Here is a 21,792-nt window from a genome sequence, read left to right as displayed (position 1 = left end):
TCATCTTTACACTCTACACACACACACACACACACACAGTCCATGGTGTGTGTTGCCTGCCTGAGCCCATATGCTGTGCAGGCCTGAGGCCCGGTCCTGCCAGTCACCGCCACTTGAATGGGGAGCAAAGTGTTTAGCTGCCGTACCAGCACACAATACTGCAACACAATGGCATTTCCTGTCGCTGCCATTTCACCTGCATGGTCACTTTTTTGTCAGCATGCACTGATTCAGCACAAATCATTCACACACACACACACACACACACACACACACACACACATACACACACACACATACGCACAGTCACATACTACAGATCAGGCACATACATCTGCCCGTATACACACACACACACACACACACACACACACACACACACACATAGACAGACAAACACAGATTCTTGGCTGCACTGCAGGCCCTACATTGCTTTCACTGATAGATGCAGCTAAAGTATTTATTCGAAGTGTTTGTTTCTATTCAGCGCAGTTCATTTGTATGCTGTGGGACACGCCAGCAGAGACTTGGGCTCTGAATGAGCATCCATTGCAGCTCTGCTGTCAATTGAGGCAGCCAGGCCAGACAACACGGACGGGAGGGAACCACAGACTGAGGATCTGGATCGGAGATGGGAGTTATGCCTAGTTAGCTAGCCCCTGGCTGTTACTTTTTAGTCCAAACTGGTACAAATTTGTTTTCGCTAGGCTAAATTCAAATGTCTGTTTTGGAAATCAACTAAACCTGTTAGACGAGGGCTAAAAATTGCTAGGTAAATGAAAATAACTCTGGTTCCGTGAGTTAGGGGAAGGAAGTTTACTCACATAGGGACCAGGAGACTTAAGTTGAGTTGCTGGATAGAGGACAGGAGGAGAAATAATCCTATTTTCCAGAACTTTACGTTCTGATCTCTCGACATACCTTAAGCAGAAACAAACACGGACCCAAAACAGGAACAAACATCGCTCATAGCCAGCAACAAAATGTAAAGTTATACTATTTAAATTGTCATGTAAGGTAAACAATTTTTGAGGGAATTCAAACAGACATTAGGTTACTTAAGCATTTACATATGCAAGGACGCACACACACACACGCACACACACACACACACAAGAGTGCACATGGTGACACAGGATTGCACTTGAACAAATACATGCACAGACACATGCATAAACACACAGCACTATAATAAGTCCCAGACTTGGGCTAACCAAGCTGCGGCTGGAGACACAGGCTATTCATATCCTTCAGAATGAGAGGTTACAGCTCGAGTCTTTTCCCCTTTCCTTTCCCTGTAACACAGGAAGGGCATCTGTGTGTGTGATTTCACTCCGTTTCTGCGGCAAAAGGTCTTACAGGCGGATTGATTAACATAAGATTAACATTGGTTTTGTTTAGCATAGCCTGTCTTGCTCATAATGAGTTCAGTGGAAGCCGCATGAAGCATGCAGTGGGTTAAACAAAGTTAGAATTCAAGTCATCCAAGTGACTAAGAAAACACTACTCGTGGCATTCAGCCTCAGCATCCAACTCCTGGCCTGTCATCATTAATATGTGGGGAAACACGGGAGGAAAACCATTTGAAACCATTTGTCCCGCTAAATGGTGCCCTTGTCAAGCTCCCTGGGCTTTCTGTTAAGCTCTTAAACTGCCCGGTCCAGCTGAAGGATATATTTTACTCTGTTGATAATCACAGAGTAGCACAGAACAAGGCACGCTGGTAGTTCTGGTCGCCTCTCTCTGACAGGTTTTAGACGTTGAAAGTTGAGAAATGATTTGCGCTGCGCAGACAATGAAGTTCAAGCTCAAGGTGATGAAACACTGAGTAAATAAATGGGATTAAAACATGGGTCAGCTGATGAATGAAGCATCTTTCTGCCTCTCTCTATCTCATACACTCAGAAAGGAGCATCGTTAGTTTGAGGCTGATTGTTTGATGTAGCTCCCTGCAGCACTGGCCCCCTTTTCCCCCTCTCTGTCAGTTTTTTATGGAGCATGGTATCAATTATATATATGCGTTTTTCTATATATATGCAGCATATGCCCAATCCATATGGCCAGCCTAGAGCAAAAATAGACACAGAGCCATGTGAAATTAACACTTAAAAAGCTGTAGAAATCATTTGATGCCTGGGATGTTGACTTTTGGTGACCGAGGTGGTAGGTATGATATTTTGAAGGAATTGTTCAATATTTGGGGGAATATGCTTATGTGTGATCTTTATGCAAGTGAGCTGAGAAGATTGATATGAATTTCATTAAGTAGCCCAATTTGTGACCTCAGTACTCTGTGGGTTACTGTTTGTGATTTGGTTATGCAGCCTTCCCAATGAAATCCTTATAGGGGAAAAATAAAAATGCTTTTATTTTTACTTGTTATTCAGCAGGTATTACAAAAGTATCAATCAAATCACAAAAATGCCTTTGAAGCAGCTTTAAATATTTTTATAACATCAAACAAGTAAGTGTAATGTGAATGGGGACGCTCGTAGTTTTGAACCCACATATTCTGTGGATTCCCTCATATTTATGGAGCTTTTTAGTGTTTTTCAGCTCTTTGTTTTACTGTTTTGGTTCACTATCACCACTCTCAGGAGAGTAATTTCCAGCATTTTTCAGCAATAAAGCTCTAAAAGCCCTCTGTACACTGCCTGCCCAGGACCAAATGCCTGACAAAGTTAGTGACTAGCTTGGCACCTGTAGCAGCCAAAGACCCTTTTTTAAAGGGGCTCATGGAGACCAAAAACAGAGCTAACTACTGCAGGTTTAAAGATGTAAGTTGTTGGATAACACGATAAAAAAAGGGTTTGATTTTACCTCTGATGTTTGCATTGTTAATGTTACGTGGCAGAAGTCGGGGACTAAAATATGGAGCACTGAGGTCACAAATGAGGCTAAGAACAGAGCTGGAGAGAAGAGGTGTTTAGCCTAGCTTAGCATAAAGACTAGCAGCAGGGAGAAACAACTAGCCTGGCTGTGTCAAAAGTGAAAATCGACTACCAATACTTGTAAAGCTGTACGTATTTTGTTTGTTTCTCCCATATATCAGCATGAATGAAAAAAAATCACCATGTTGCTAAATCTGGCAACTTCACTGTCACAATAAAACTCTGGTGAACTGAGCCTAGTTATTGTCCACAAGGAAATAGTTTAATTATATAACTTCCACTAATAGTACAAATTGTTTTCACATTTCTGTGTTGATTAGTCAGCCTTACAGGTGTTAGTGGGCATATTTTCCAACTTTGGTCAGCACCAGGCTAGCTGTTTATCCTTGTTTTTGATCTTTATGCTAAGCTAGGCTACGCTAAGTCTCGGAAAGAAGTGAATGAGCACATTTCCCAAAGTGTTGAACTGTTCCATTAAGGTTGTTGAACTTGACGATTTGCCAACACCCTCTTACAGGCATGCAAAGAGGACTATTGAGCTTCCTGCTGCTGGACAATACACTTTTCTGAGAGTAAACATGAATCTTGATCTCTACTCAGCTGCACTCTGCCTGCTCACTTCTCTGTGATAACCACATATACAATATGTCAGATCTGAAGGAAGATGTTCAAGTTGGCTGTCTTTCATGGCATTGGATTAATCAGAGCACATATACATATGGCCCACCCTTCCCTGTCTCTCTCATTCTCTTGTTCATACACAGACACACACCAGCACAGGAACCACCTGGGTTTCCGAACAATCCGTGAGAGGCAGGTATCCTCACAATCACTGATTAACAGCCCTATGATCATTTCCACTGCAGCATCCTAATCATTTGCAGCATCGGCTCTTCAAGCTGAACAGTTTCTAGAGCATCAGAGACGAAACACAACTGACATCCTACCCGGTCCCACCTCATTCAGCCTTAATTGTATCCTCATTCTTCACCTGGTAACAAGCTAACAAACCTGTGCAGATGTGGCAAGCACATCAAAGAGAGGGAGGGAGGGGAGGGGGAACTTGTTTGTAGAAAAAAATGTGTGGGGGAATATGAAAGGGGAAATTTAAGTTGTGTGAGCCCAAGCCAGCGCCACCTCAGGGAGAAATGCTGGAAAAATGTGATTTTTTACACCTGTATCTCAGGAGGTGAGGAATAAGAGACAGGGAGCGGCGGAGGCGGTAATTAGAGGGGTGTGCGTGTGTGTGTGTGTGTGTGTGTGTTCATAAAGGATTTTTAGTATGTTTCTGGGGCTTGCCGCTGGTTCTTCTTTCAGCATTCAATTTGGTACGATGCATTCGATGCCAGATTATTAAAAATGCTAAACCTGGTTACGAATGCAAAAAAAAAAAGTGTTGAAAATTTAAACAAATATGCTAATATTGTTACAGTGATAAATAGCTGGCAAGCTCTGTTTAATGAATAATGCTATTGGCTCTAATTCCTCATTAAGGCCCTAAAGAGGAGAGTGAAGAGAGAAAATACATGTATTGTTGTTGTGTTTTTTTTTTTTCAAATTAAACTCGGAAGGCAGAAGATACCAACACCTTCCCAAATTAAGTAGATTCAAATTACTCAGTTACACAGCTGGTGTGCAGTCTGGGGTGTCTTGTGAAACCAATTAATGTGAGGGTTAAGTCTTGATAAAGTAATTGAGGCAGGGTTAGAAATGAGATGGAAGAGTTAGGAGTTTCATGATCAGGCTGAGCTTGATGAGAGAAAGTGAAACTTTCCACAAACTGCAAAAAATATTCATCTTAAGGTCATAATGTCATATTTTTGTTGAAACAAGTAAAACAAATCTGTTGCGTTTTGTTGTTTCAGGGTCAAATTATTCTAACACTGGAGTGGTCTGCTTTAGAGTATATCCAGATATAGTCACATGTTTGGAGACAGTTCTGAAAGTGTAGCAGGAACAAGAGAGATTATCTCACTCTAGTGTTTTTCTCTTGATGTATGCACGTGTTCACTACTTACTTAAACAAGTCATGAAGATGTATACTCACACTGCAGAGTAGGCAGGCTGCACAAGGGCCCCTGCTGGTTTCACCTTGCACAAAGAGCCATCCATCACAGCCCTTTTGAACTAAGATTGCTATTCATTTCATCTTTTCAAGATCAAGCGCTCCATAAGAAGAGGTGCTACACATAAAAACAGCTTTCTGTCCCTGAGAGTGCCTGTTTTAATTGAAATGCAAAAAAAAGAAAGAAAAAACCCACTTTGATTTACAATTGTTTCAAGGTGACCCTGAACAAGGCTGACCTGGAATACTGGAGAATAAAAAACAACTTCTATGCTTCTTTATGTTTTTAGTTGGTCCCTCTAAATCCTTAAGTTTGTGTCTCCTTTTACAGATGAAAATGACTCATTAAAGACAGTCTACACTCATTAACCTCACAATTAACAGGGCACTCCACCAATTTTACACATAAAGGTAAGTTTACTCATCACTCTCATGTGAAAACAGTTGTATTATGTCTGAGAAAATAACTTATAACTTATCTTGAAGTGCTTGAGACTTGATAGAAAATCCTGAGGTTTAAACTGCTGAAATGGAGTTTGAAAGATGTGGGAAATTTAGCAGGCAGGAAAGGTTTTATGGAACATGCTTTTGAGTTGCATTATGGGAATTGTAGGATCCAGCTTCCTCTTATGAAGGCTTGACTAATAGGAGGAAATAAAAGTCAGGATATCTCGACATCTGCTGCACCGATTTTGACCATTTTTTAAAATCTGTCCCTCGTAAGTCCTCCAACTTTACAAAAATGCAATACTAAATCACTGAAATGCCCCTTTAAGTCTTGTTTTTCTGTGTTTTCCAGTTGCTCGGAAAACAATTCCAAGCCCAGGCCCATGACTCTATCTTTAACTTTTGATTCATTTAGTGCAACATAGATATCTCGTCAAAGAAGCAGAATGCTATACAGGCTTCATGTTTAACCAAGCTTAAAAAAGTTACAGCTTTAAAAAACAACAATCAACTTGACGGACCCATCTGAGCTCACTATCCTAATATTTACGCTGTTTGAGCGTATATCAGAGTTTCCATCTTTAAACTATGGCAAATGCTTACACACCGCATAAGCTATCATAGCCTCCTTGAAGCCTTATTTATTTTTCCAGGGAGATGTCAAGGCCAGGACAAACATAATGGCATAATATTCTGTATACAGTGAGGGATGACATCACTGGCAGCAACAGCCAACAGGCAGATCACAGAAGACTGGAAAACCGCTTGTCTGATCATCATGTGGCAGGCTGCACACACACACACAGATTGAAACACACAAACAGAGCGGGATACGATTGCCCCAACTATTTACACAGCACCGCATGATTACTGTATTTGCTCCTTATATCACACACATGCTGACCATGGCTGACCAATGGACACTTTTAATTTATGCACATGTTTGAAACATGGCTAATAATGCTTGTCTAATATGTCTATAAACTATAATGTGGGACCAAACATGTAACATAAAAGTGGTGTTTAAAGCGTTTATTTGTGTGTCAGAGATGGAGCATCAGCCTCGAGGGAAGCTAACTGACATTGATTGACAGATGCCTCCAGTGCCTTCTGACTAAACTTACATGCAACTGAAATGTTTGGCACAAATTCACAATATAGCCTTTCCTTAAAAAAAAAAGAGGTGAGCTGCTATAAGTAGGAGAATAACAAGTCAAGATAATCCCATGTGAGGCCTGTCCTGAATTCTGTATCATTTTTACTGATGAGCTTCTTGGGTAGCTGCCATGTCAGCAAGGATGCTCGTAAACAAATAATTATTCATACTAATAATCTTCCATATTCATGTGCAAATAAGATCCCTTCTTGGTATCTAAGCAGCTTCAAGGTTGTATGTAGGAGGTTCCCCTAACTATTGCCTGACTTGACTCATTTCATGCCAAAAAAAAAAATAAAAAAAATAGAAAAATAAATCTATCTAAGGGTCAAGGATGTGTGAGCTACATATCATAAATCTTTAAAAAAAAAAAAAAACAGACTTTTTATTTCATATACTACAAGGACTGCATACAAATGCATGTTCATGTCACATCCTCAAAGGGAATGCATTTGCCAATTTAAACAATATCCTCTTTTGGGGCAGATGGGGATAAAATTAAGGACAAAAATAAACGTTTTCTTTCGAAAGTAAATCTACTCAACCAATTCCAATTATAAGGCAACCACAAATACAAGAATAGTAAAATGGACTCCATTCCCAGGTCAATTATCACAAACTTTTGCTTTGTGATGTCACATGATTTCATTGAATTGCACAAATAAATCACCTGCGTAATGAAGGAAATAGACTAAACCGCTGTGCGTAATTACGCACAAATCAAATAGGCACATAATTGAATGTTGGCGCAAACATGAAGTTCTTTCCACTTATAGCCAAGTTTCCACGGGTTGTTAAACTTTGCTTTTAGGTAAGTTTTGCGCTCTGGGAGCTCTTCGCATGTCAGTAACCTTTATAACACGCAGTCCTGTATGACGCCTCTTGATTAGCTGCTTACACCGTATGATATGTGATAGCGCGTATCATATATGTTGCTATAAATAGTCTACAGACAGGCCCACATCAGAGACCTCTGCAATGAGAGGAGTCATGCTCTCCATATGAATAAAACGGCAGAAGGCAGTGGACATCGGGCGGTGAACTGAGAGGGCTGGACACTGATTTGGCCAGGCAACATGTTTTGTAACTATTACAAAAAGCTGTATTATGTTTCCCTGACAGCAACATCCTTTTAAATGTACATGTAGCATTTCAGCAAGGGAAACTCCTCTCATTAAAAAATAACATTATAACATAAAAAAGTCTTAATTGTGACAGTAAACATAGGTGGGTGGTGGGACTTGGCACACATTTTGGTGACTGTTACCCATTAGCAACACAAGTAAATACTAACACACACAAGAATTATAAGTGGGTAAACTCAGCCCACTAAAGTTTACATTAAAGTTCTTTCTGTATGTCATTAAATCTATGAACAACTACAATGAATCTGAAAGCTGACTGCATAAATGAGCAAATTATTGGTTTACATAGCACGTACCATTGTGGTGTAGGGAAGTGTGCCAAACACTCTCAAAGACCCATTTTCCACTCTGAAAAGTTCGGCTTCCAAAAAAAAAGTGTGTGGGAGAGAGAAAACTGCTCGGTTTCTTGTTCAGCTGGGCCTTATACCGGAAGCAAAAGAGCCCTAACACACGGCCTGCTGCCCGGTAAACATTTTCTTTCTTTTTTGTAATTTGTAGTCAACTGTTCTCAGTCAAGGCAAAAGAGAACAGCGCTGTATAATCCAAGTTGTCTGCTTCCCGACTTCTTCATACAAGGTGTTTATGCTCGGTATCAACTCGTGATATTTCCATGAAAATCGTCGGTGTCAAGGCTGTGGTCTCCTGTCAGTGCGCACGGTTCTCTCTCCAGTCTGTCCCGGTACCGTAATGTCCACCGAGACGCCGCGCTCTGCGCCACCAACAGAGTCACCCTGTGAGCCCGAGTGACAGAGCAGGAGTCTGGCTGTGCACCGACAGTAAGTAGCCTGCACTCTCTGCTTACGCGCTCACCAAATCAGCTGTTGCTCCTGCAAAAGGGACGACGCCGCGCGCTTTCCCTTGTGCATGCTCCGGCTTTGCTCTCATGAAAAAGTGGAGTTCCTCCCCGGTGCTCCTCCACCTGTTCCTCAGTGTCCGGAGAAAGTTGCGGAGAGAACGGCGACTAAAACAAAAGTCGGCATGTGGCAGCACGGATGTCGCAACATCAGAGACATCAGAGTTGGTGAGACTAGCGGGGACTTGGTGGGCAAAGCCAGCCGGCACTGTCCGCAGAGACTACACACAATAACGAGGAGGTGAAATGTGCGTCTCCCCGTGTATCCCCGCGTGAGACACCGAGCAGCCAAAATTCAGTAAACAAATGCTAGAAGTGAAAAAAAAAACACACACACACAGCGTGGCTGCACACACGCACCAGTGAGGACGTGCGGTGTGTATCCTGCGGCCGCGGCCGGAGAAGCGGAGCGGAGGGCTGGTGAATTATTAATAACCAGAGCGGTTCACAGTCTGTCGTGTTCAGTGAGTAACCAGGGCGGCAGCTGGGGGTTTAGAGGAATTAAATACCGGCTCAGAGTAAACCATGGACGCAGGGGATTAGTAGCTCTCACCGGCAACAGTGTACGGGCAGCTCGGGGCCGACAGACAGGGCGGGAGGGAGCAGAGGGGGAAGGTTATGAAAAACCCAAATATTTTCTGAGAGTTTGAAATGCAAGCTGTAAACGTCGTTTTGCAAACTTAATATTCAGCCTAAATGCAGGGAGGCATGCACGTGGACCAGAGTGGTGAAACATCACCTGCAGCAGGTGGACACCAGTTAAAACAAAAACTGAATATAATCATGTTCTTTATATCATATTTTTAAATAATATAATTATATTTTCAAAAGAGAATCAATGCATGTTTTTTAGGCTTCATCACCTGCCTCACTCTTGCCTACATATTGTTACCAAGATCCATGGATTTCTCTGAGAAAGACGCGTAAGTTTTAAGGTAAAAAGTGGTTAAACGGAGTCGAGCTGGGTTAAATCTTTACCTAAGAATGAGTTCATTCACATGGCAGATTATTGGACAGACCTGTATTATGACATGCCTGCAGGTAGGAAAAATATGAGAAGTATTAGTCATTAATCTGACATCTAGACTTATTTGAAAGGTTTGAAACACCTGTATTTGCCATGTTTCCTCCGATTTTACGCACAGCCATCAGTGCCACCGTAAAAACGTGTCTGTTTTTGTGCCGTCCATTCAGGTGGACCTCTGTTTATTTAGTCATGAATAAAGCAATAAGATAGAGAGAGCAGGTGCATGACTCCTGGCTGGAGTATGAACACAATATTTATTCACAAGAAATATCAAATTAGCCTCGGATATTCAGATGGAATTTCAGCAGACACGCCTTCAAGAGACCGGCCTGTTCATGAATAAATTACCGAGTAGCATTTGGACCTTTTATGGGAAACGCAGCAATTCGCGGAATTGCGCAAATGCACACGTCATTTAACAAAATGATGAGCACTGGCGAAATGGACTCCACCTGCCGCCAAATTTGTCTGTATTGGTTCAACTTTATCACTTTAGAAACAGACAAATAAAACAAGCTTATGGGCTCAGAGTTGTTCCTTAAAGAGAGGCAGGCAGCTAAAATATTTAAGCAGCTTGAAGCTCTAAATGTTTGACCAGATTCTCGGTTTTCATCTCCAATCACACAAAATGTAAAGCTAATTTAATTCCTTCCATAAAAGATTATAGACATACAGATCATAAGGCTACATTTTAAAAATGAGGTAATGCTAATTTAGATATACTCTGTAATAAATCACATGTAATATTTTGAAAACAGATTAATATCTCAATTTTTACAGGGATTATTATAATTTTGTCAGTAGGACGAAAGATTTTCGTATCAGTCTACAATATTCTACAAGCAGGTGTTCATCTCAAACTGTTGCATTAGATTCTTATTTAACGTGAAACCGTTGTCAATTAATGTGTAATTAAATACATCAGACTTATCTCGCTCTTTTAATTCATGACAGCAGGCTCATTTTATATTTATAACATTTAATAAATGTCGGTCCTCTTCTGTAATTGTAAAGTAATTGAAAACAATGAAACAAAAATGCGACTATTCATAGTTTTAAATGCTTTTCAGCGCATAATAAAATACAACAAATAATGACATTAGATCAGTTCAGGCCTCAGGTATTTTATTTTTCACTTGAACTGGCCAATGAGAATTTAAATAAACATAATACTGCTATGTGACAGTGGAGAGAAATGTTTTACTGTCACATTTTACATTTTATATTTCTTGTTAAAATGGCCACAAAAGCATCAGGAATATGTTAGATTACTAATCTGTTCCTTTTGTTTTGTTTTGTTTTATTTATTTTATTTTTCAGGTCAGACAACAAATTTAAGGCCCAAATTCTCTCAGATTTCAGTCATGAATTAGCAGTGTTGAAACTAACGCCTTTAAAAATATGACTGATTAATTATTTAGGCATCAAATAGTGCTGTTTGTGTGTGTATGTGTGTGTGTATGTGTGTGTATGTGTGTGTGTGGCCTTTTCAAGTGAGCGGCCTGCAGGAGAGGCAGAAAGTCTTCACCTGACATTCACTTCAGGCCTGTATGAACTCACTCATCTGTAGCTCCAGTGTGTGTTTGATTGCTTTTAAGTGCAACCATGAGCAACACATTCTGTCTTTAATCAACCTGCAAAATCTTTTAAGGTTGCAAACTTCTGAGCAATAAAGCCAGAAATGCTGTGTGAGGCGAGATAAACGTTAAAATGTCAAATAAAACCTGGGTTAAGATGTACACACACGTCTTATTGGGCAGTTGCTTCATTTGATTTTTTTTTTTTACTTGACCTCCTGTTTGACCTTAAAAATGCCGGCTGTGTTTTGTTACTTTCTCTTTGCCTGTTGAGGCATTTCTAATCATTACTGTGTTCTATTAATCTGCTTACAGATCAAATGTTTTGAAAAAGGTGATTGTTTATTTAATGGAAAAAAACTCAACACTTTTGGAAATGTGAAATAAAGGATGGATGCATTTGAATATAACATCAATTTAGAAAGACTAAATGTGAACTTTATTATTATGTTCTTCTAACTACGAAGAGATCGATATTTTTTTGTTTTTTGAGACAGTAATTTGGTACAGAAGTGCAGAAAGATCAAGGTGTTAAATCACTGATCCTAAACTAGGCCATGACGTCTAATAGCATATCTTAAACCTCTAAACCTGCTTATGCAACCTAAAAGTACGGGGACAAGGGGAGCAATCACTGGATCACTCAACTATTCCGTCCACTGTGTGTGTCCAATGAGCGTTTTATTTGACACATTGACTCCAAATGGATTTTGAAATTTGTTGCACTCTAAAACTACCAGATCAAACTGAGAGTCCCTGCAGGCTAAAATGTGGCGGGTGTCTACACCTTACACATCTGATGCACATGCACCATTTTAGTCTATATTTGTCCAAACAGCAGCTTGCGCTCATTTGCAAAGTCCTTTCTTTAGGTCTCTCCTCTCCCGGTCCTATACCGTCTCTCCCTGGAGGTTTACACAAACTGGGAAACAAAAGTTCCACTAGGCAACGGCCTGTCGAGGAATGCTGACCTTGGCAAGGCCAGTGGAACCGGCCCGAATCACGGCCATTCTCCCATTTCTTTTGGTTTGAATTAAGACGCATATGACCTGCGCCAGCTTCCAAGAGGTGCCACAGTGGTTAGAGGCATGCTGGAGCCATGTAGCTATGGGCTGCTCCTGCATGCTGCTGGCCTGCACTGACTGAAAAGAGCCTGCTGCAATCCTAAAAATGAATTTTGAAGGAGTAGAAACATTACAGCAAAGCTATATGCATCAGTGGCACCTTTTACTGAAGTAAAAATACAAATTCTACAATGTAAAATAATCCATTACAAATAAAAGGCCTACATTCAAAATTTACTGATGTTAAAGTGAAGAAGTATAATCAGCAAAATGTACTTAAACTAAACTAATAAACCATCAAAAGTAAAAGTACTGGTTATGCAGAATGGTTCCCTTCATACTGTTATATTATTATGTATATTATAATATTTTGTATTATTATGTATGTCTTCATGTGTAAGCTGCATTTAAATGTTGCAGCAGGTCAGGGTGGAGCACATTTTAGCTTCTTTATAAACTGTTGGGTAGTTCAGTCTGCAGCAGTGTCTCTGATCATATGTTGTGTTTGTAAAATCTTAACCAGCAAAGTCACTCTTAAATGTAACTGTCAATTAAATGAAGCAGAGTAGAAACTACAGTGTTTGCCTCTGAATTGTAATACATTAGAAGTAGAAGGTAGCATTCAGTGGAAACACGGAATCTACTTAGTTATTTTCCATTACTGTAAGATGTAAAGAAGGTCATCTTAAATTAAAAAAAAAAAAACAGACTCCCTGTCAGTCTAACTTGAGAGAGTGGATAAAAAACAAACAGGCTAACCATCAAGGTTACCATACACTTTCATTTAATATTATTCTAATTATAATTAAGAATAAAAATAAATGTGAATTAAAATAAGCTCAGTATGGACACACTAGTGTAAGTTTCCATTATTAAAGAAGTGTACCGAGATGGTGAACTCACCATAGAGGACGACAACACACAGTCCTACAATAACAATGAAATCATTTGGGATGGATTTAATGGTAGATGAGTGGCCCCGTCACTCCACTGCACTCACTATCAAATGAGAAAGATCCAAAAAATGTAAAGAAAATAACCAAAAGACCACGATTCACCCTGATTAAGGTTTCATGAATGAAAGTTTTGAAGGCTTGGATTTACAGTATATTATTCAGTGCTTACACAGGACCTACAGAGCCTTAAACAATAAAATACAGCTACATTTAAACATAGTAAAATATTAAAGAATGAACAGATATTTTGAAAACTGTTAGTAAAATGTTGTACAATATGAGTGAATAATTGTTCTGTATTCACAGGTTGAGTCTGTTAGACTTCAGAAAATAAGGACGTTACAGTTATATAGTTCATTCATTATATCGGCCAGTTAATTATATATTTATTTCACTCTTTTTAATTATAATTTTTAGTAAGCTCCGGAGACAGATGGGGCTTTTGATATTAATCATTCTATAGATTTCTTTACCGGCGTGATTTTTCAAATAATTTTTGATGTTGAAAAGCGGGAAGTATTTCCATATTTCACAGTGTAGATTATAGATCAATTCATCTGTGAAAGTAAGTGAATCCCGAGGGTTCTTTGAAATACAGGTTGAGGTTTAATTAGTTCAGTTTAGAAAGTGTATTTAATTACCAAAAGACCCTTGAGAAAGTGTGTTGGGCCCTTTGTACATGAAGGTAGGAGAAGGTTGTTGAGCAGGATTAGATTTAAAGTCACTTACTTCAAATATAGAAATGTTTACTGAGTAGAGAACAAAGATTATTTATTTATTTATTTATTTTTTTGGACTGTGTTTTTGATAAAAGATGTTATAGGCAGGAGAAACGCTCACTTTCTGACTTTGGTCCCATCTACAGTGAACCATACAGGAGAGACATATGTACATTTTATTTTCATGTCTTTGCTCTACGATGGTACATGACAAAGAAATAATTAATTCCTTGTGCACAGCTTCCAAAAATTAATAAACAATTACGCAATCACAGGTGACAAACTTGGACTCACAACTTGCACGCTTTCTCACATGCAATTGATTGCATTAGCATAAGGTAGCGTGGTTGCTAAAACACACACACACACACACACACACACACAGAAAACACATCCACCTGCAGGCTGAGCGGTGAGATTAGCAACACCTGATGGAGAGGGTTGATTGGTGGAGCCTCGGGCCCTGCGGACCGCTGATTGGCTCAGCGGCGGATCTGGCGAGTGTGTGTTTTTGTGTGCCTGCCTGGATCTCTGAGGGTATCCCACACTCCCCTGCCTTATCAGGCAGCTACACGGCACCGCTAGAGGAGTGCTGCTCTCAGGAGGGCAGGGCTACCAGCACACCGCTTATCTTCTACCGGCAAGGAGGGTTTATAGGTCTGATTAACTCACTGTTTGTATGTGCTGTGTGTGTATGAGAAAAGAAGAGAGAGCTGCGGTGTATAATTGTGTATTGTAGGTGTGTGTGTGTGTGTGTGTAAGGGTGTGTGTGTTAGTGGATGCAATGGTGGCTGGGTGAGTGGATGTGAGTGTGAGAAAGGTGTTTACTCAAGTGCAGTAAGTGTGCATGGGCAAACATGTGCCGCTTGGTGAGCTGCAACAATAACAGAACCACACACACACACACTAACACACACACGCACAAACCAAACCCTCTTGTTACTTCACTGAATCATGGCTCCTAAGAGGCACCCGAGAATAACACTAAAGCTCTGTCGTATGAGGGTTGAGTGCTGTAAAAACTACACAGCACCCCTTCAAAAGCGCTCTCCCTGTGATGCATTACAAAGCTCCAAACTTTCAAAAAATCTCCCTCCTTTTGTAAAATCTATATCAAATTGCACCATTTGTCACCGTGATGATTGAAGCACACACTCTCCTCCTCTTCCCCAGCAGAGTGGAGCTCAGTGATATTATTTGCTCTGGTTAGGGTCCAGCCGGTACCACCAGAGAGTGTCGTCTGAGGGGGGTGCGGAGGGGGAGCAAAAAATGAGGGGAGGAGGTAAAGGGAGAGTATGGTCGCCCCCCTCTTCTCCCACCCTCGCAGGAGAAAGCAGGGCTGCTATAATCTCTTTTCCTGGCGCTCCATGAAAGAGAGAGGAAGAGCCACTAGAGCCTTGGTCCGCTTAGATCTGCTGCCCCTCACCCCAACTGTCTATCTTCTATCTGCTATCTCCTCTTTTTCTGTCCCTCTCTTGTTCCTGCTCTTCATCCTACCCGCTCATCCAGGATCTCCCTGTGGTCACACCTCACCATTCATCTGCTTGTGGCGTATCATTTCTCACACTTACTGTTATTGATTGTGTCGCTGCTCACCTGCTTCTTTCCGGTGTTTATAGAGATATTCTGGTTGAAGCAGAGAGATTTTAAGCAAAGCCCTCAAAAATACAAAAGGAATTGTCTTGTTCCCTTACATTTACCATGCTCTCCTCTTACAGCTCTAACTCTTTCACACCTCAGAGAGGAGGGGGATCATTTTATGGATCCCTGCCACTCAGTCTGCTTCCCCTCCCCTCTCTCCGTCTGCCTCCATTTCCCATACTCTTCCATCACTTTTCCATGTGTCTCCCTATCCTTCCTCCCTGTTTCCTCCTTCCTTTCTCCTTTGCTTTCTTTCTTTTTTTTTTTTTTTTTCAATGGGTGGAGTCTCCTCTGTGGTGCCATTTTCTGTTTGGTAGTACATCCAAGAGAACATGAATATTCATGACTAATCCACTCTGCACCCTCCACCCTCCATCCCCAACCCTCCCTCCCCCCCCCCACCCTCACCACCACCCCCACTCAGCCCTGCAGTCGAAGGCAACACTTGGTAGTGGCACATGGCGAGACAGCTGTTGCAAACCAAGCCAGGCATCTGTGCAGTGGGAGAGTACGAGGAAAAGAGAATCCAAGGGAGAAAGCAAACCAGAGACACTGTTAGAAACACATAAAGAGAGATAGAGGGATGCAGAGGCGGAATGAGAGAGACAGATATATGTACTGATAGAGGGGATGGTAAGTAATGGGCAGTGGTTGGGGGCATCTGGGTAAAGGAGAGCCAGACAGACAGAAGGAACGGGGCGGTGGCGGGGTCACCCGGGTGAAAAGGAAGGGGACGAGCCAGACGGAGGGAAATGGGCACCGATGGGAGGGTCTGTCTGGGGACGGAGAGGGAGACAGATTGAAAGAAGATGGCAGAGAGCGAGACAGAGAGGGAGGGAAGGAGGGAGGGAGGCAGGAGGGGGCATCTGAACATAAGAGACAAAAACCTGTAAAGGGACAGTGGGACACACACACACACACACACACACACACCTGACTTTCATGCTTGTGCAGAATAAGAAGACACAGTTCAGGATTTTATAAAATGTTGATTCCAAAATCCCAAACATGAAACAACCAACTAAAAAAAAATTGGGACCAGCGACCAACAAAATTCAATGACATTTTCTGGGATTTTTTTTTTAAATTACAAAATGTAACATTTTAAATTTAACATTTATCATTTTTGTAAATTTAATCTTCCCACATCATGGTCTAAAAATTATTTCAAAGCAACCTTTACACTGCCAAGGAGAATTTTTTTTTGCCTGAATGCAACATTTTAACATATTAAAAATATTAGAATCTGTCTCAAAAATTCAGTGTTTCAGTGTCACAAAATGTGAACTCCCTCCTCATGTCATGACCTCAGTGGTAACTAAATCGCAGATGTCAAGATGACTACAAGGATAAGAAAGACAAAAAACTTTTCTGTTACACTTTTTTTTTCATTTTTTATACTTTTCTCAAATGTGTTTTTTTTCTTGTGTAATATGAAATGCTATTATATCTTCAGGCCTGTAAAAGTCCTTAAAATGTAGCAATCAGAGAAAGAAAATCACTCTTTGTTTGAACAACTCGTGTCTACACTAAATCACTAAACTGTGATGAGGGTCACAAGCCAGAGAGGTTGGGAATCCACTGATGTGGAGGAAAATAAACAAAGGTGGATTTACTGTCACCTCTGTTTGATGATCATCATGCGGAAATTATCCACCAATAAAAAAATAAATTCTCCTATTTTTTAAGCAAAATTATTGATTCACATATCTTTTCATCAATTTGTATTTTTTGTGGCTGCTTTAAAGGGGCATTCCACCAATTTTACACAAAAAATATCAGTTTACTTGTCATGAGGAGTGCTACTCAGCCTCTGAAAACAACTGTATAATGTCTTTTGTGGCTCTGGAGAAGCTTTACAGTTTGAAAAAAAAAACCCTGATGATGTCATAGTGATGTCATCAGGGTTATATCGGACTTGTGACATTAAACAGAAAGTCTGCATTACAAACTAGAGATGTGGGATTTGAAAGATAGAAGCACCTAGGAGGCGATGAGGATCTTATGAAAAACATTATCCAGTTGCATTGTGGGAAATGTAGGACCCAGTGTTTATGGAAATTGACCCACACTAGGAACTTAAAGTCTGGGTATCTTGGCCTCTGATGTATCCATTTTAACCATTCTTTTTAGAAAAAATCTTCTCTTTTGACTCCCTCAACTTTATGGAAGTGCAAAACTAAATCTCTGGAAAATCCTTTAAATCTGCATCTTTGCTTGTCTCAGAATAAAACACAGGAGTAAAACCACAAGAAAAAAGTAAGCTGATACTCTTAAGAAATAAATGAGATTTATGTGAACTAAGATTCTGGAAATAATAATCCCACTGATATGTTCCCAACACCCTCTGGCTTTGTAAATCATGGAGCTGAGACACTGCACGTCCACAGACGGAGTGGATGCTCCTTTGCCAGCCATGCCCAGCCTGTGCCCCTTTTCTCTGCCCCCTGTAGCACCCTGTAACCCCTCCACCCCTCCTCCCTACTCTTCATCTCCTGCATCCCTGCATGGGGCCCCAGTGCTGGCTGCCGTCCCTCCTTTACTCCCCTCTCCCTCCCCCATCTATCTCTCTCTTTCTCCCCCTCTTTTCCTCTCCTCGCTCCCACCCAGGCAGAGGGTCTAGTTGTGCCCTACATAGCAGTGAGCGCAGCAGGCTGGCGCTGAGAGGAACCCTCGGGTTTACAAACTGTGTCAGGCCTCAAGACACCTCTGTGATCAACACCAACCGCCACATGAGGGGAAATAATAAAGCAACGGCTACCAAGAGATTGGTGTGATTGATGTTGTCAATATGTGAGATCTGGAATAAATGAGCTCTCTGATCTGATCCAAACTGTGGATGTTTGTGTCGGAAAAGCTGAAGGTCAAAAGCGCAGAAGACAGTCACTGCAGCAATAACAGCTTCCTACAGTTCATTTGAACTCACATTAATTGGCAGTCATACTATATATTAAGGTAAAAAAGTAATCATAATATGTAGTTTATATAAATGATTGAAAGTAAGGTGGGCAACAATGCTGCACCACAGGCAAGTACTGATGAGTGGTAAAACATCTGGTACACTTTAAAATAAGAGAAAAAAACTACTGCCTATCTGTGTTGCCTCAAAAGTGTATCATGGCCTTAATAAAATTCATAATCATTTCCTCCGGTGGCAAAAACAGGTTTTAATTAAAAACTCTTATCCTTTGGGATAAGCCCTAGATATCTTTGATGGAGTCAATCATTAATGCGTTCACCCAAATTATCTTGTGATTAGACTATAAGAGGAAAGTGCATTTTGAGGGGGGGGGGAGTATCCCTGTTACTGTTATAACTTGCAGAATTTGGTCAAATGTACATGTAAACATATTGTAATGTATATCAACTGCATCACTTCATTCAGGTTTACACACAATCACTGCAGAATAATCTCAACAAGGATGCTTAACTTAAAGTAGACACTGACTGACTCTTGCAGTTGGCTTTCCTGTGGCCTCAGGGCACCAAACACCTCGTACACACACACACACACACATAGTAAATGACTGAACGGTCTGTTTTTGCAGTGTGGAAACATGCAGCGTGCAAAACATGTAGAGTAAACATTATGTTACATTCTGCAGCAGAGGGACATTCCATCCAGAACGAGATGACTGAGTGCAAAAGAGAGAAGAAGGAATGAAACGAAAAAGAGAACAGAGATAGACGGATCGATCAAGACAGAATGAGGGAGAGACAGGGAGCATCCATCCTACCATCCACCATGACCTGGCAGAGAAGTCATAACACAGCTGCCACCTGAGCCCGGGGTCACTCTGCCTCTCCCACGCCATTCCACACTGCCACGCTGCCTCCCACGCCAGAATCCTCTTCCTGGGACTAATGATAAATATATAAATATATGAAGACAGTCAATGAGGGGAAAAATACGGATGGAGTCACCAATCAGGAGCTATCTGTTACCAAGATGCTGCTGCGGCATGAGTGATAGAGAGGGGTGTGTGTATGTGTGGGTATATACTGTATGTATGCTCTGGTGTGTGTGTGTGTGTGTGTGTGTGTGTGTGTTTGGAGGGAGAGGGGACACAGACACAGAAATGCCATGAAGCCCTCTCCAAGCAGCTGTGCCTCTCGCTTCGCCAGTCCAACTGCTCCCGCTGCCATGTGCACACTCGCTGAGCCACCAACTCCGCACCAAACACTGAGGTACATGCTTGAACGGGCGCTCGCACACACATAGCGTCTTGCACACGTGCGGTGCGGTCATATCTTTGCAGTGTAGTATGCACTGTATATTCCTGACAATTGTCAAAACAATCATTTCTATCAGCTGTGTTCTGTGCTGATATACATGTTCCAGGAGGCCTCGGGCCAAGCTCAGATGTGTGAGCCAGGTTAGTGAAGGGCTTCTATTGGACACTCGACACGGCAGGTCAAAACTGGAAACAATGCTTGTAACATGTACCCTTTTATCAACTTCTTTTCTCGTTAATAGTGTCCTGTTACATCAGTTCATCTCTCTGTCAGCCTTTTCAATAAAATACCAAATTGTAATATCTAATTAACCCTTATGTGCAGGCCACTGAAACTTCCAGAAATTAGTAGAAAATGACGCCTCATTTTTCTTAATACATACATGTATATCTTCATAATTTTGCACAAAAAATTGCTGAAGATTTGTAGAAATGTTTGTCAAGAGAAAAGAGTAGCATTTCAGACAAACTATGTGTTTCCAGCTGTTTCACACTGTTATATATAGTTGGGGTCATCTGAGATGTCAGAATCTAACCCATCACTGATTCCTCATCTAGAGTCTATTTCTGATATGTATCTAGCACGCAGCCATGTTAACACTACACATCAATACATAGCCTACATAAAGGCCTACATATGATTGTAAAATTGTGTAAAATAGATAGAATCTGCTAAATTAAAAGTATACTTACCATCAAATTGTTTAACTAGCAAACATTACTGTGAGAGCTTATCTCTCTAAAATATGCTACTTAGCTACTGAGCTAAGTTGCTAAGCTACAAAGCTACTTAGTCATGCTAATAGGCTACATCCACAACAACTGTACAGTCATGTTAGCTAGCTAAAAGTATGCTAATGTGACTGTAGCAGCAGATTCTCTTCGACAACATTTTCATAAAATGTGTAAACAATATGTAAAACATCAACTTAGTGAGTACTCACTTATGACAAGTTCATTTTCTGGTAAAGTAAAAGAGGTAAATAACAAATTCCAATGGGAGGCTATAAAAACATGTACCCTCTAGGTTGCACCCTAGCTAAACATACACTACACTGTCAAATTCTTTAGTTTATTCCACCAAGCCGGCAGTATAGAGTTTGCTTTAAGTGTGTAGTTGGCTAACTTACCACGGCACCACTCTTATTTGCATTGTCATCAGGCCTCTATGCTATATTCATTTATGTTTCAGTACACAAATGTTTGTTGTGCTTCATGTGCTCCATAATGCCAAACAGGAAGTGGAAGGCTCCACAGGGCTTTATAGTAGGGGAACCCAGACTGTACAGGTGTGTTTGAGTACACAGGGGGATTATTCATTCTTTTGGGGATTAGTCTCTTAAAGTACCCCAACAATAAGTTTGTCAATGTTTCCTATGTTAGGACACATGGAGCATGTAAACATGGGCCATCTTGTTTTTGATTAGAAAGGTTATTTAGGGATAGCAGCTCCTCAGATTTTGAGTTTTGCACAGTTCAGGTGCAGACCTGCTGAAGCAGCATGCGCTAGCTGCCATGGGCCCAGCTTAAGTTTTCTTTTGGTTTATTGATGAGTTTCCTTATGTTTTGTTTTTTTTTCTTAACAAGGTTTTATAAGTTTATTTGTTTTGTGTTTTTTCCTTTTTGTAAATACTTTTTTTTTTCCACCACCTCATTCCAAAACCAGCATGAACTGCTTTTGTTTATCTGGTGTCTTCTAAAAATAAACATACACTGGGTGAAGATTACTTCTGCCTCTATGTGTCCTTCCTGCACCACTCAGCCAACGCTTCCAATGACATGTTGAATATTTGTCACAAAGTACAGGGGGGGAAAAAACAGCCTAGCCGGGTCATATTTGACTCATCTAAGGCTTAAACACCTTCTCTGTGGTTGCCTTTCTGCTCCACTATGTATTAAATATGTGTTGCACCAATTTTGTGGTTTGCTGTAGATCTACTACAAGTCATCTTTCACTATGGCCACCTGTGCTAAAAATGGACTGTTTATACTCAAGTTGATTTAAAAAAAAAAAAA

At 40.8% G+C, this 21,792-nt stretch overlaps 1 protein-coding gene across 9 annotated transcripts in view; it reads right to left on the bottom strand.

Annotated features, from left to right (window-relative positions):
- The window catches only part of nfixb (nuclear factor I/Xb), a 152,833-nt gene extending 131,836 nt beyond the window's left edge, over window positions 1-20,997 (bottom strand). For 8 of the 9 annotated variants that reach the window (XM_067615762.1, XM_067615769.1, XM_067615764.1 and 5 more), the window contains exons 1-2: window positions 20,907-20,997; window positions 19,279-19,402 (exon numbers count right to left, since the gene is read on the bottom strand). In XM_067615762.1, the coding sequence (XP_067471863.1) occupies window positions 19,279-19,402; window positions 20,907-20,935 (153 nt within the window). In that variant the 5' untranslated portion in view covers window positions 20,936-20,997. Of the gene's footprint in view, window positions 1-8,000; window positions 8,869-19,278; window positions 19,403-20,906 lie in introns of those variants that run through there. The other variant, XM_067615770.1, reaches the window with a different exon arrangement.
- Window positions 20,998-21,792: the final 795 nt, after the last annotated feature.

The sequence above is a fragment of the Thunnus thynnus genome, chromosome 17 (genome assembly GCF_963924715.1).
Source record: "Thunnus thynnus chromosome 17, fThuThy2.1, whole genome shotgun sequence".
NCBI lineage: Eukaryota > Metazoa > Chordata > Actinopteri > Scombriformes > Scombridae > Thunnus > Thunnus thynnus.
This window is presented reverse-complemented; position numbering and strand designations above follow the sequence as displayed.